The sequence below is a fragment of the Stegodyphus dumicola genome, chromosome 7 (assembly GCF_044657685.1).
Source record: "Stegodyphus dumicola isolate Sdum_Otavi_A_Nest chromosome 7, ASM4465768v1".
Classification (NCBI taxonomy): domain Eukaryota; kingdom Metazoa; phylum Arthropoda; class Arachnida; order Araneae; family Eresidae; genus Stegodyphus; species Stegodyphus dumicola.
The window spans coordinates 201,131,853-201,147,660 of NC_140774.1; the positions used below are offsets into that span (position 1 = coordinate 201,131,853).

General features: G+C 36.4%; 1 protein-coding gene across 2 annotated transcripts in view; it reads left to right on the forward strand.

The window, feature by feature from the left end:
- LOC118180628 (A disintegrin and metalloproteinase with thrombospondin motifs adt-1-like) overlaps positions 1 to 15,808 on the forward strand; it is a 152,437-nt gene that overhangs the window by 96,287 nt on the left and 40,342 nt on the right. For both annotated transcript variants that reach the window (XM_085821226.1, XM_085821227.1), the window contains exons 5-6: positions 2,358 to 2,542; positions 7,265 to 7,348. In XM_085821226.1, coding sequence (XP_085677352.1) covers positions 2,358 to 2,542; positions 7,265 to 7,348 — 269 coding nt within the window. The remainder of the gene's footprint in view (positions 1 to 2,357; positions 2,543 to 7,264; positions 7,349 to 15,808) is intronic.

Genomic DNA, 15,808 nt, shown 5'->3' on the forward strand with positions numbered 1-15,808 from the left:
TTACTAATTTCCAAATTCTGAACGCTTGAATTTCCTTTTTGCTTTTTCAGTAAAAATTTATTAGCTATACAAAAATATGAAATACGAAGGTTAAAATATTATTTGGCCAAAGGGAAAATTTGCGCAAACTGGCTATTAATTTCGTTTTGGCATTTTATGTCACTTCACTATAAATGTCGACTCACTTGTCAAATTGTTGCCACCAAATATTAGAGCCCCGCAGTATATTTAAAGAAACTAAATAATGAAGAATCTACATAAATGTATGTATATTTCTCGCATTGTGGAAAGGCAGCGGTATCTAGACACATCTAATTTTGGACAACGTAGTCCTCCATTCAAATATGGGCATCTGGAAGTCCAAATTTGGAATTTGTTTTCTTATCTATTTCATATTCTGTAAAGCATTTATGAATTTTTGATTAAGAAACTCAACGATTTCCAAGCGAGCCATGGCAATATTATACGAAAAAAATAATTAAATCTCCAGCGCGTGAGATTGCGCATCGGAAATTCTAAAGATATGGACTTTTTAAATTATTTTGTTATATTGCTGTTGAATTGAGCTTTATAGTTTAAGTGCGAAGAACATGATATTTAATAAATAAAGGTAACACACAAAACGTTAAAAAAAGCCCCTTTGGGCGTAATTTAAATCTTAAAAATTTCGTTTTTTTTAGCCCAAAGGCGTTTAATTTCGTTTTGGCATTTTGCGTTGAAAACGTTACATGTCGGTTCACTTTTCAAATTGTTTGTCACCAAATGTTATTGCTCTGTGTTATATTTAAAGAATCTGCATAAATGTATGTATGTTTCTCGCAGTGTGATAAAACAACGGTACGTAGGTATATAATACAACGGTAATGGTATATACGTATATCCAGTTTTGAATAACGTATTCTTTCACCGAATATGGGCATCTGGAAACACTAATTTGGAATTTGAAATTTGTTTTATCATCGATTTCATATTTTGTAACACTTCAACGAATTTTTGATTGACAAACTCAATGATTTGAAAGGAAGCAATTGCAACACTGTAGAGGGGGGGGGAAATATCTCCAGTGCGCGAGGAGACCCTGCATCGGAAATTCTAAAGATATGCTAATTTTAAAATTATTTTGCGATATTGCTGTTGAGTTAAATTTTATGGTTTAAGTGCGAAGAACATTTAATAAATAAAGGTAAGACACAAAAGGTTAAAAAAAGCCCCTTTGGGCGTAATATAAAACTGTTTTAAAATTAATTTTGAAATTTTGTATATAGGACTGCTATAACATGTAGATGTGCACCTCGTATTTTGGTTGCAATCGGCAGCACCAAACGTATATAAATATATTTATATATATCCACTCTATTACCCGGGTCAGTGATCTCAGTTTCTTTACTCTTATATGTTTGTAAATTGTACATTTTTTGTTTTAAAATGATTAAATTTTGCCGTTCTTATCTTCCGGTTGATGTTTTTATGCCTTTAGTAAATCTGTATGCAATATTTTTAGAATTATCAACAATTTTATTTAGAATTATCAATTTAGAATTTCAATCAATTTAGAATTATGAACAAGTTGTATAAGTGCCGCCAAGCTTAATAAATTTTTTGATGGCGGCTCTAGTTTGTTTACCATTGAAACAGCAGAGTAGTGGATTTGTTGCCAATCTAGAGAAACATAGCTTCGCAACAACAAAGATAACGCCTTCATTTAGTATTGCGAATTAAATCATGCTTAATCCTTTCTGGAATTTTTTCGAGGAAATAAGTGTTTAAGATTTACTTCGTAATTTTTAGTACAGATATTTTGAGTTTTTATGTATTTTTGCCTTGTCGCGAAGTGAGAACTGTATTAATTTAATGAGAAATACTGGATCGCCTGTGAAAAAACTGTTTCTTTTTTTGTTGTTGTTGTTCTTTGCTTAATTTCTTTTGTACATCGTTTTAGCTTTATTATAGTATTTGAATAGAACATGTGGCAACGATTAGATAATTCTTTAAATGATATAAATTTTGTGCATTCTGAGTTATAATATGAACGAAATATAATGCTGTTAAATGAAGCTAGCGCCACAGTGTCGCGATGGCAAACAAAGTGAATTTTAAAGAATGCATTTATTCTATTGTGGTTTATGCGCTGTCGGAGAAGTAGGTTTAATTCAATCCAATAAGTTTAAACGAAATGCAAGAAAAAATGCGTGTAATTTAATATTCCGTACAAGGAAGTCATGTGGTGTACACATCAGATTTTTTTCTTTTGTGCAAGGTGTACATTGATCCAACCTTTCTTAAGATGCTCTTTTATGTGATATATAAAAAGCGGGAGAGAGATGAGGAACTAACTTTATCAATTTCTTCAACTTTAGAGTTGCCGCAGAATGCAGAAGAAAATGAACCTGAGACTCACAGATATCGAAGATCAGATACGAGTGGACAGAAAGTAATCGAAACCGCAGTTTATGTAGACTATCCTCTTTACAAGAAACTCGTTGTACAAAAGAAACAACCCTTGAAGGTGTTACAAGATACAGTACTGGCCATTGTCAATGAGGTAAATTAGACTTAAATTTTATGACTTGCATATTATATCACTTAAATTTTAATTGGTAAACATAAATGTTTTTAGCTGCGATTCCATCTAGAATTTTTTTCTATTCCTTTTTGATACGAAGGTGTAATTTATTAAAAATTTCATAAATTATTAGTTGTGAACACGACAGAAAAAACATCAGTGTGATTCAACGTATTTAGAATTGTGCTACAAATTTCTTAATTTTAACTGATTATAATGGGCGTTTTTTTTTTCGTGCTACATAAAGAATTCCACTTTCTAGATTACAATGAAATTTTAGCTAATCTTTGGAATATAGTTACAGGTAGTTTGGCGACATTTTGGTAAGGCGATAAAAGTTACTAACTAGGACTTCAGCAGTGTACATGGATAAAGTCAAGAGTGTGCGCAATGCCATTTTTGTGCAATTCTGGGATTTTTTTTAAGTGAAAATAGGTCGACGTGTACATGGTTACCGTGTATGTGCAATTCTTAAAAACGCGGCAAGCAGTTAGCGATTCTGCACTTTTACCCAATTTCGCACTAATCTTCGTCATGATTAAGCACTTTTGTTCCATAAAAGTTCTAGCATAAGCGTAATTCGGCTAGCAGATTGTTGGGGAAAAAAAAAAAAAAAAAAAAGAAAAAAAAACCTTTACTTCGTGAAAACAAAATGGCGTCCAAACGAAAACTAGCAGGTTGCTGTAGCCAGGTTGGTCGCCATAATTTCGCCAAAAAATCGCCAAGTTACCATAATCCCAAGAAACAGTAAAAAAGTACAGTAAAAAAGTAACAGATATCCTTATACAAGTAATTACAGCTGTTTAAAGAGATGAAAGCCCGCACACATACACACACACACACAAAAAAAAAAAACTGAGAAATGTAAATACTGTTGCGATTTACAGTCGTCAAAAAACTACGGCAACCATGCTGAAACAATCGGCAACATAGTCTTTCGATTATCAGGCTATAACGTTGAAGGCAGCTTCACGCCAAAGCACTAAAGTACAGCTCCCGACTCAGTCGATCGCTCTCGAGCTAATCTCTCAGCTCAAGACACTGCTACTGAAGTCAGCATACACTGAAGGTACTCTCCTACTCAGCGTCCAGACAGGGTATATATGGTTTTTAACCGGCCTTCGAGAACATTCTCTGTAAAGCCGATAAGAATTCGCTCTAGAATGTTCTCGCTCCCTCTATGGTATATCGCCAATTTTGTCGCCAAGTTTGGCAACCCTGCATTTGCTAGTCACTTTCTGGCAGCCCTAACCCCACTTTCCGGGGAAGCTACCTTACCTCAGCTGCGCATTTCGTAACAATATGATTGAATATTTTCCAAACTTACTATTTTCAACAAATCACTCAAATTGTTCTTCATAATTTACATGCAGTTTAACAATATCACAATATAAGGGAAAACACTTAACAGAAAATGAGTCTCTTAAGGGATGTTGGAACCCCAAAATCTTCAAAAAGTGGTTATTTCGGATTTTTGCATTTTCAAATTCCCTACACTTTTATCTTTCTAAAAATACCATTCTTTAATCTCTATGAAAATTAGAACTGTAATAAATCTAGTTTTAATGTGTCATCGAATGCTTTGATGAATGAGAATTTTTACATAAAAATGCGTTTTTCTCCAAACGTGAATTTTTTTATACTCGATGTACCTTTTCTCAGGAACTACTGCTCACAGGTATCTGAAATTTTTATGGCTCATTTATTAGGTTTCCTAATATTAACTGAAATGAGCTTTATATGATAAACTAAGAAAAAAATTTTTTTAAAGTAAACAAATATTTATTTATTTATTTATTTTTTTTGGTACAAGAAAAGTGCTAAATGTTTACTATGCCTAAGAAAATATTCTGTAAATTACTCTAAAATTCAAAATGTTTCAAAAGCTCATTTCAGTATAATCAAATAGGTATACTCTAATTACACAAAAAAATTTCAAGCGTGTATCTACAGTAGAGTTTGAGAAAAGGTATATCAAAAATGGCCAATTTAACATTGTCGGCATAGGGGTTTCTGATACCCCTTAAAATATTTTAGTCTACCAATTACTAATATTCGCTGTTCGACTGACACTTGTGTGCTAATTTGAATAGTTCCTTCCTTGAATCAAAACTCCTTCCCTTTTATCAGAACTTCTTTGCAGTAGGAACATATACAGTATTATATGGTGTATAATGCGCACTGGTAATGCGCATCTATGATTTCAAGTTACATTTTTTAACTTTTAGATCAATTCGCAGTATAACGCGTCCCCAGTTCTTTACGAAGAAACCTAAAATGTACATGTGCAACGCTCTTATCTTTTCAGGTCGCTTATTCGAAGATTTGTCCTAGCCTGTTGAACAATTGTATACGGAATTGACTAGCGCAAGGGGAACAATATACGTGGGGGTTAAATGCTTGAGGGAGTAAACACTCCTGCAAAGAGAGAGGATTGTATTCAATGCAGAGGCCCAGAAAAATGCAAACTTTCCAAAATCTCTTTTGATAGTCATTTGAAGCCGTGATTTTGAAATGAAAATCGAAGGCTTTATTAAATGGCATTTGCTTTAGTCGAAATACAGTTGATTTGCTTTAGTCGAAATACAGTTGATTTGCTTTAGTCGAAATACAGTTGATTTGCTTTAGTCGAAATACAGTATTAAATATGACTCCAGCGGAAAGAGATTAACACAGTGCTCGTTCCAAATGCAAAGCCGCTCATTTTGCGAAAGAAAATGAAAATCGTGCTGCATCAAGGGTGTTTGGTGTTGACGAAAGGTGGAACGGAGGATTATTTATAGATGGATCAGAGTAACAATGATGGTGCGGCTGAAACAGAAGTCGATGATGTGCCTGAAGGTATAACGGAAGACGAAGATGACGAACTTTTCATGCTATCCGATAATGAAAATTTCTAAATTCATAAGGAATGTCATTTCTTATATATATATATATATGTTACCGCGAAAGACCGAAATTGCAGAATGTCGACTTTCACCGGAGAAGGTCAACATTCACCAAGCACGTCGGTGAAAGATCGAATATTTCTTTACATTCTTGTACAATCGGACCCTCACCGGTGTATGTCGACAATCACAGATATGCTCTGGTGTAGGTCGAAAAGAGAGAAGTATATGTACACGTTTCCATTCCAAAAGAAAGTGTTCCACAAATAAATGCAGTTGTAAAAGCAAGGGCCTCTTGTGCAAGTGTCATAATAGTTTAAGTTGTTGCAATAAATAAGATTTGAATCACATAATTTGGTAAGTTTATAACTTCTATTATTTTCCTTTCTCATTTTGAAGGCACTGTGTGTTTTAAGTTCTTATTCTGAGACTCAAGTGAGTTTTTTCGCGAATGAATTACGGAGAAGGAAATATAATATTCTTATATGTTCAACATTCACCATTAGTACATGGTGAATGTCGACATTGACCGGTGTAAGTCAGAAATAAGAGTATTTGGAAAATATTTCGGACATACACCAAGCGACTATGTGAATGTTGACATTCTCCAGATTTCGGTGTTTCACCGTAACATATATACGGCTTAAGTGTTTGTTTATCGCCGATAGTTGATTGGTTGCTTTCGTAACTGTACTAGCCAATGGGGTGAAGTTGCACGGCATTCAAATAGTCCATGTACACTGATACCATACATGCAGTTATTTTTGTTTTAATTAAATTATCATGGTATTCAAGACCATTTAAATATTTTTAATTCATACAATTGTTGCTTATTATGCATTTAACTATATTTAGATATGAATTACCTAGAAACTCTGCCAGCTTAATGATGGAAAGATCCACACAAGAAATGTTGTGTACAAAGAGATCTTTGACATGTGAATTAACATTTTATTATTTAAATCGCCCTTATTTATTGAGCTAGCGGTGGCTCTTAAGAAATGTACCGCCAATGGTTTCCTTCATTGCACTCTACTTTAAGCAATTAAGCAAGTAGAAGGGGGAAACCCCGTGGGGCAGTAAGCAAAGGGGCGTCCTCGCCTCCTGCCCCGGGTAATTCAGTTTAAATTAGTAGACAGCTTTGCACAAATCATTTTAATTACAATTTATAACATCTAGAACATTTCGTATGACCGCCGGGCTTTCTAGTTAAGATTAAAGCAGGAAAAGGAAAATAGCAGCGTGCGCAATACTAGCGAAATCACGCTCTAACTTGCTTTCTCGTTTCGCCCGATTAAATACTATTCTTCACTTTAACTTAATTTGCATCTTGGCGAGGAAATAGGATGAGAAATGAGGAGTTCAGGAATGATAACAAAAATCAGAAAGGGGAAAAATAGAAGAAGAAGAAATCTGAAAGCTTTCAGATTTTACATTACGCTTAAAAGGGCGCTTTTTTTTTAATATACAACCTGGGTAATTCAGTTTGAATTCGCAGACACCTTTGCACAAATAATTTTAATTACAATTTTTAATATCTAGAACAGCTGTCTTTTCGTATGACCACCAGGCTTTCTAGTTTTTAAATAAACAGCATTTAGGAACATATAGAAATATAATTTTTTTGTGCTTATTCCTTATTTATAAACCTATCATTTTTATACCGGTGTAAAACGAGCAACCGTAAATTTCGATCTTATTTTGTGTATTGTAAGTGCGCCTTACACGTCAGAATATACAGTACGTTGTTCATAAGTGTGCTGTCTCTTTCTTATGTGCCATCATCTGTTTCAACGGAGCGTTATTTTCACAGGTACAACTAATTTATAACTACCAGTCTTTGAAAACAAAGTTCAAGATCGTCGTCGTGAAACTGGAAATATTATCGGAGGGTAAGGTAAGTATTTTATTTCTTATGCATAGGTATTTTGCTTTCAGTGAATTCTCTCGATGGATGTACACTAAGAATTTTGAGAAGACCATTTATTACTATCCATTGTATTTGGAGCTTTTTTCTATTAATTATCTTCTTTATTATCTTTTTTTCTATTAATTATCTTTTTTTTCTATTATTATTATCTTCTTTAAATCTTAGTAAATTAAAAAAAATTTGATTCTAAAATATAACATATTGGTCTCCATATTAATAAGAAACAAATTCATATTTAACCTGGGGTGTCGAAGACTGTTAAAAAGTTTTGTCATAGAGACGATAAACTCATTCTTTTACCATTTTTATATGTTCTTATGAATGACAAAGGAATGTACACTACACCAAAAGAATGAGGGAGCAGTTCTACATCTCCCGTTCTACTAGGCCGATTGAATTTTTCATGTCTCAAAACCTTGACTAAGGATATACCGTAATTTCCGGAAGAAACGCCGCGGCGTTTACGTGTTTAAAACTTAAATTTTCAGCGGGTGCGGCGTTTCTACCCATGCGGCGTTTAGGTGCACTAAAAATAAAATATTTCCTACGATGGTCATTGTACATAGTTTGGATGGCCTTGTCATTGTGCATAGACTGGTGCTGTTCCCACACAAAAGACCACTCAGTTGCTTTTTGCGAACGTTATTTTGTTTACATTCTTTCCCTTGAACGGACCTACATGCCTTATTCACCCTAAACGAGATCTCCGAAGAATAACATTCTTCCCCCTTTCAAATCAACATTCTCATCAGTTTGAATAGTCTCTCTCCTCTGCCATTCCATGAATCTTACAGGACCCATCCTCTCCCCACCCCTGCCTTTTCTGCAATTTTTTTCAAAGGCTGACACGACTCCACCTGCCTCGCAATAACGAATTTTGACGTATTTCCCCTTCAGCATGAATGGATTTTTTCTTGGCATTCTGCCAAATACAGATCCCATCAGTTTGGGTACAAGTATTTGTTGAATAGTTTTTAAGTAAGAAGGGAGCGGAAAATTTTTGAAAATGTCTCTAAACGGCAAAGAAGCTATACATTTCTTACTTTTAATTTATTTTTGAGTTATGGTTTCATTTCATGCATTTTTCTTAACTGGTATGTCATATATCAGGACTTAGGTTGAGTTTTTGCATCTATACGGCCCACGACGATGTCACGCGCAATTTAATCTATTGCGGCGTTTACGCTGATGCGGCGTTTCTGTGTAATTTAAATTTTTTTCCCGCCATTTTTCTCGAGTGCGGCGTTTACGCTGATGCGGCCTTTCTTCCGGAAATTGCGGTATATTGGATTTATATATAGCATTGCTCTAATGTAGGTGTTGTGACACAAAATCGGACTTTTTCTGAAATAACATAGCAAATTTTTTTCCATATTTCGATTCTACGACTCAGATTTTGCCTAGATATTAAATTTTATAATTTCTGCTGGGAAATTTATGGAGAAATTTAAAAATTTACCTTGGCGAAATTTTTTCAGTTCGCGCCAGGAATGATCCACTTGGCGAACTTCTTAATTTTATAGCAACCTATTTTCCTTTCCTTTTTCTTCATTGTCCACCAGCGGCCAAGCGGTAAAGTCGCTGAACACTGGTAGTTCGGTCCGAGGTTCGAATCATGCGAACGGGCTGGCTGCATGGGCGTTTTCGTGGTTTTCCCCATGTGTAACGTGTAAACGAGGCAGTTTCCCTTAGAAAGTCCTCCACGAAGGCATCCCCCCTTTAGGCAGATAGCCCTCGTGTGCTTTGCCATAATTAAATACACCAACCAATATACCAACATTGTCCACGAGCGGAGAAAGAGCCATCGTTTATACTTTCAAATAATTTTAACAAAATGTGTACACCACATTTTCGTTACTATCTCTTATAATAAATACCACGTATATCTTAGGAAATTTCGAATAAAAAACTCTAATTTTTTGCAGGTATGCTTAGAAATACATCTATTCCCTAGGATGATGGTAAATATTTTATAGATAATACAAAATGTTTTTCGAAATATATATAAAAATTATTTAAGAATACAAATTTAAAAATTAAATCATAAAAAATAGGCGAATTTTATTTGAAATAAACCTAAATTCTGAAATATGAAAGAAAGAAGCAAATACGTTTAATAGAAAGAGATGTTAATAAATATACAGGGTGATCTTTTTTAAAGTGACAGTGTTTGGAGCTCCCTGTAGCTCGATCTAATAGCCGAAATGGCACCGAACTTGGTATTTAGACTAATCAAGACATGGGACATCAAGACATACAATCGTTATTTACTACATTAACTTCCCCGGTGAGGAATTGGACCACATTCAATGTGAGCATCGTTCTCAGAAATAACACCGTGCATTCTGTGCACAGCGTTCTCCACAGCCGTATGTAACATATCGCGAGGAATATTCCGCAGTGTCTTTGTTATGTTGTCTTTTAGAATAGACAAATTTGATACTCCACCAACATAAACTTGTATAGATTTCAAATAACCCCAGAGCCAAAAATCGCATGGCGTGAGGTCAGAACGAGGCGTGAAGTCAGGGAAGCTGCGAATGCATTACATTGTTTCATGTAATACAGCTTCACCGGTAACGTGAGAGACATGGCCACTGGAGCTTGTTTACTTCAGCTGAGATTATTTGTCGGAGCTTACTACTTGCTTTTATAGCTCCTATTACTGGCGCTGTCATTGCACAACATTTGCATTTTTCTTTGATACCCGTGTTTTATGCCAACTCTCGTTATTGTAAGCTACAGCAGCGCCACAAAATAGCCTAGCGGCGATTTTCGGAACTAATTTTTTTTTTTTTCACGGAATCCTTTTCCCCATGTCTTGATTAGTCTGAATACCAAGTGTGGTGCCATTTCGGTTATTAGATCGCGCTAGAATGCGCTCCAAACACTGTCACTTTAAAAAAGATCACCCTCTGCACTGAAGTGACAAAAGTCATGGGATAGCAATATGCAAATATACAGATGGCGGTAGTATCACATAGAAAATTTATAAATGCGAAGTGCTTTGGCAGGGCTTTCATTTGTGTTCAAGTTATTCATGTGAAGAGGCTTTGACGTGATTATGGCCGCACGACGAGAATTAGCAGACTTTGAACGCGGAATGGTAGTTGGAGCTAGACGCATGGGTCATTCCATTTTGGATATCGTTAGGGATTTCAACATTCCGAGACCCACAGTGTCAAGAATGGGCCGAGAGTATTTAATTTCAGGCATAACATTCCACCATGGACAGCGCAGTGGCCGACCATCTGCACTTAACGACCGAAACCAGGGAACGTCTTCGTAGAGTTGTCAATGTTCACAGACAAGCAACCCTGCTTCAAATAACAGCAGAAATCAATGTGGGACGTACGAGGGACGTGTCCAATAGGACAGTGCGGCGAAATTTGTCTTCCTTGGGCTATGCCAGCAGAAGACCGAATCGAATGTCTTTACTGACAGCACGACATCGCCTGCAGCGACTCTCGTGGGCTCTGAGCATATCGGTTGGTCCCTAAACGAACGGAAAACCGTGGCTTTGGTCAGATGAGTCACGATTTCAGTTGGTAAGAGCTAATGGTAGGTTTCGAGTGTGGCGCAGACCCCACGAAGCCATGGACCCAAGTTGTCAACAAGGCACTGTTCAAGCTGGTGGTGGTTCCATAATGGTCTGGGCTGTTTTTACATGGCATGGACTCGGTCCTCTGGTGCAACTGAACCGATTATGACTGGAAATGGATACCTTCAGCTACTTGGAGATCCATTCATGGACTTCACGTACTCAAACAACGATGGGATTTTTATGGATGACAATGCGCCATGTCACCGGGCCACAATTGTTCGCGATTGGTTAGAAGAACATTCTGGACAATTCCAGCGAATGATCTGGCCACCTAGATCGCCCGACATGAATCCCATCGAACATTTATGAGACATCATCGAGAGGTCAGTTCGTGCTCAAAACCCTGCACCGTCAACACTTTCACAATTATGGTCGTCTATAGAGGCAGCATGGCTCAATATTCCTGCAGGGAACTTCCAACGACTTGGTGAGTCCATGCCACGTCGAGTTTCTGTACTTCGACGGGCAAAAGGAGGACCGACAAAATATTAGGAGGTATCCCATGACTTTTGTCACTTCAGTGTATATCAAAATCAATTAACAAGGAGGAGCCAGAATTTTGAGAGCTAATTTTTTAAAAACTACTCATGCAATTTTTACAAAACGTGGCAGTATAACATAATTTGAGCCTTAGAATCGAAATATGGAAAAAAAATTGGCATGTCATTGAAAAAAAAGTCCGATTTTGTGTCAAAATACCTATATTAGAACAACGCTATATATATATAATAGATATCCTAAGTCGCGCTTTCGAGACCTGAAAAACGCAAGCTGAATTTCGTCATTCGGCCCAGTACAACGGGAGATGTAGAAATGCCCCTTTTCTTTTTCCGTAGTGTATAAATGATAGGCATTGTTTCTTGGAAGTCTAATAGAAAATGAACTTTTGTACTTCTTACACTTATCTGTACTTAAGATACTCATCTGGAAATAATTAAAAATCACGAATAAAATGAAATGTATGAACAATATTGATGTTAATCAGGTTTTAACTGGACATGTTAGGTTTCCGTTCTGTTTCAACCGATTTAATCTGCAGGAAAATAAACTATGTAATAGTTGTCAGGTTGATGGTGATTCTAGGCATTTCGTGGTCGATTGTAGTTTAACAGCTCCTATGAGACAGATTTTTAACGTTACTGATTTTAATGTAATTGTCATTAATTTCAAAATTTTTAAATCATATTCTATTGCTCTAATGAAGTTTATCAATGAAAATAGAGCGCTGGTAGGAATCTTCAGTTAAAATTGAACTCTGTCGTCTTTATATGGGTTTTAGATATCTGTAGTGTTCTATGTTCTGAATTTGTGTTTATGGATCTTTTACTTCCTTGTACGAAGTAAAAAGGAAGTATTGTAATCGCGAAATGTTTCAGGCGGCATATTTCAACGAAAATATCCATTTTGACCGCTATCGAATGCAATTTAACGATGTTTTTGCGTGATATCTGTACATAAGGACAGAATAAAAGACTCGTTTCCTACAAAAAATTTATAAAACTGCTTTAAAATTAATTCTGAAGAGAATTTTTCTTGGCGTCTGTACGAATCCATGTACATACGTATCTCGCATAACGCAAAAACGAGTAGCCTCGGAACATTGAAATTTTGTTTATACGACTGCTATAACAGTAGATGTGCACCTCGTATTTTCGTTGCAATCGGCCGCACCAAACATATATAAATATATATCCACTCTGTTACCCGGTTCAGTGATCTCAGTTTCTTTACTCTTATATGTTTGTAAATGGTACATTTTTTGCTTTAAAAATAATTGAATTATGTTGTTTTTATCTTCTGGTTAAGGTTTTTATGCCTTTAATAAATCTGTATGGAATATTTTTAGAATTATTAACAATTTTAAAGTTGTTTAACTGCCGCTAAGCCTAATAATTTTTTTGATGGCGGCCATTGCTTGTTTACATTTGAAACAGCAGACTAGTGGATTTGTTGCCAATCTAGAGAAACTTAGCTTCGCAACAACAAAGATAACGCCTTCATTTATTATTGCCAATTAAATCATGCTTATTCGTTTTTGGAATTTCTTCGAGGAAATAAGTGTTTAAGATTTACTTTAATTTTCAATTCAGATATTTTGAGTTTTTATGTATTTTTGCCTTCTCGCGAAGTGAGAACTGAATTAATTGAATGAGAAATACTCAATCGTCTGTGAAAAACTGTTTCTTTTTTGTTTTGTTTGCTTAATTTCTTTCTTTAATCATTCTAGCTTTATTATAGTATTTAATAGAACATGTGGCAACGATTAGATAATTCTATTCTTTAAATCATATAAATTTTGTGCATTTTGAGTTATAATATGAACGAAATATAATACTGTTAAGTGAATCTAGCGCCAGAGTGTCGCTATGGTAAACAAATACTAGAGTGAATGTTAAAGAATGCATTTATTCTATTGTGGTTTGTGCGCTGTTGGCGAAGTCGATTTAATTCAATCCAATAAGTTTAAATGAAATGCAAGAAAAAATGCGTATAATTTAATATTCCGTACAAGGAAGTCATGTGTGTGTACACATCAGATTTTTGTTTGTTTGTTTGTTTGTTGTTCTGTAATTTTGTGTTAGATGTGCTTACTTATTTTTGATTTAGTATTTTTGTTTGTTGTTTGGGGGTGGCTGGGTTACTGGCTGCCCTCGTTTGTGGAGATACGGGGCCCCTTCTTTTGAGCTACGGGGACGCTCGTGTCCAGGTGGGCTGAAGGGAGCCTCCAATTCTTACTCATCTGTACGTACACTTAATCTGTATTTCTCTTTTTTTTTTGGTGCCTATTTTTTTGTGCATTTTATTGCCTGGCATTTCGGTCTAAAATCCTTTGCTTACGTGAGGTTGCGCGTACTGAAGCTATACATGGTGCATCTAAACAAGTAGGTAAAACTTTAAGGGCTAATAGAATGCAGCTATATGAGCAATATTCGTCATAGAATGTAAGGTCGGAACGCAAGCCGTGAGTACTTAAAGGGTAATTTTCCACTGTCAGTTAAAGGGTAATTTTCCACTCTCACATTTACAGAATTAGTGCAAGAATGAGAGGTGATGCTTTAGAAAACATTTTGTTAACAGAACATGCTCATAGAATTTCCTCAAAAGACCTTCCGCCAGCTTTAATGCAGGCTCCACCCCTGCGCAATAGTACCGACGCACATTTGCCAGGAAACCATGCATTTCTAGAAAATCGCCGGCACCAACGGCGACCTGACGATTAGAGCCATATTCGTTTCAAAGGAGCACTCGTAGGCTTTTCGTATGGCCCCACAGGAAAAAGTCCAAACACGAGAGATCCGGTGATCTTGGTGGCCAATCTGTAGGACCACCTCGGTCAATCCATTCCCCTGCAAATTTCGTAGCTCGTATAACCAGCCATCTTCTCGACAATCCTCGGTAGAAAATGCCGTTGGGTGCGAGGATCGACCCTTTTTATACCACTTACAATACCGCCTAGCGGCTCGCCGTTTGCATTCCGACCATATATTCTATGACGAATATTGTTGATATCAACCCCTAAAGTTCCAAGCGTAGAAAGGGTCTGAAGAGGAGGTCTGAGAGAAGCTACAAGTCTTTCTAAAGCATCCCAAACATGCTCTATAGGATACAGGTCCGGTGATTGAGCTGACCACTCCATCTGCTGAAGATAATCATCCACGATGCGAGCCCTGTATGGTGTGGTGTTGTCGTTCTGCAGCAGGAAATCATCACCTATTACCCTGGCACAAGTTCGCCCATAAGTATCATGGGTGTCATCTGTATAGGTCTGAGCATTCACGGTTCCACGTGGAAAGACGTGGAGGTCTGTGCTTCCACCAAAGAGGTACCACCCCAAACATAGACACTGACTGTATGCATCTCTATCACGGATGTTTAATGGATGATAACGGATTTCAGGTTCTCTCCAAATCGAGAAACTCCTACTACTGCTTTGCAGACTAAACCAGGACTCATCTGTAAAGAGAACAGCCCTCCATTCATCAGCTGTCCCGTTGACATGCTTACTTCAGACGTTCTCTGTTATAGTGTGATGTGAGTGGCATGCAAATAGCGAACCACCTCGCATATAGATGTCCTTCGTGAAGCCTTCTACGCACAGTTGACGTTGACACCAACCTTCTGGCGGCTGCAGCAAGGGAGGATCTGAGTTGAGTCGAAGTTGAGATTCTATTCCTTCGTGCGCATAACAAGAAATATCGGTCATCCGCGCTTGTCGTAGCGGTTGGCCAACCTATGCTGAATCTCCTGGATGCCGAATCTGTGGTTAGAAATTGCTAAAGTCTATGAACCACAGAAGGATTGCAATTAGCTGCACCAAAAGTATATAAATATATCTATATACCCACTCTGTTACTCGGCTCCGTGAGCTCAGTTATTTTAATCCTTATATGTTTTTAAACTGGGCATTTTTTGTTTTAAAAATGATTGAATTATGTAGTTCTTATCTTCCGGGTAAGGTTTTTATGCCTTTAGTTAATCTGCACATTATAGTTGTAGAATTATCAACAATTTAAAAGTTGTTCAAGTGCGGCTAAGCCTACTTTTTTACCATAGCAGCCATATTTGTTTACATTTGAAACTTAGCAGAAAAGTGGATTTGTTGCCAGTCTGGAGAAATTAAGCTTCGCAAAAACAAAGTAACGTCTTCTTTTATTATTGCGAATTAAATTATGTTCAATCCATTCTGGAATATCATTTAAGTTATTAAATTATCCCATCTATTGCATAGCGTCCACGGCAAATTAAGTCTGTTTCTACGCCTTCAGTGTCTTTTTGCCGAGTGAGATCAAAAATAAACTTTCAGTTTTGTGCCCGGAAAATCT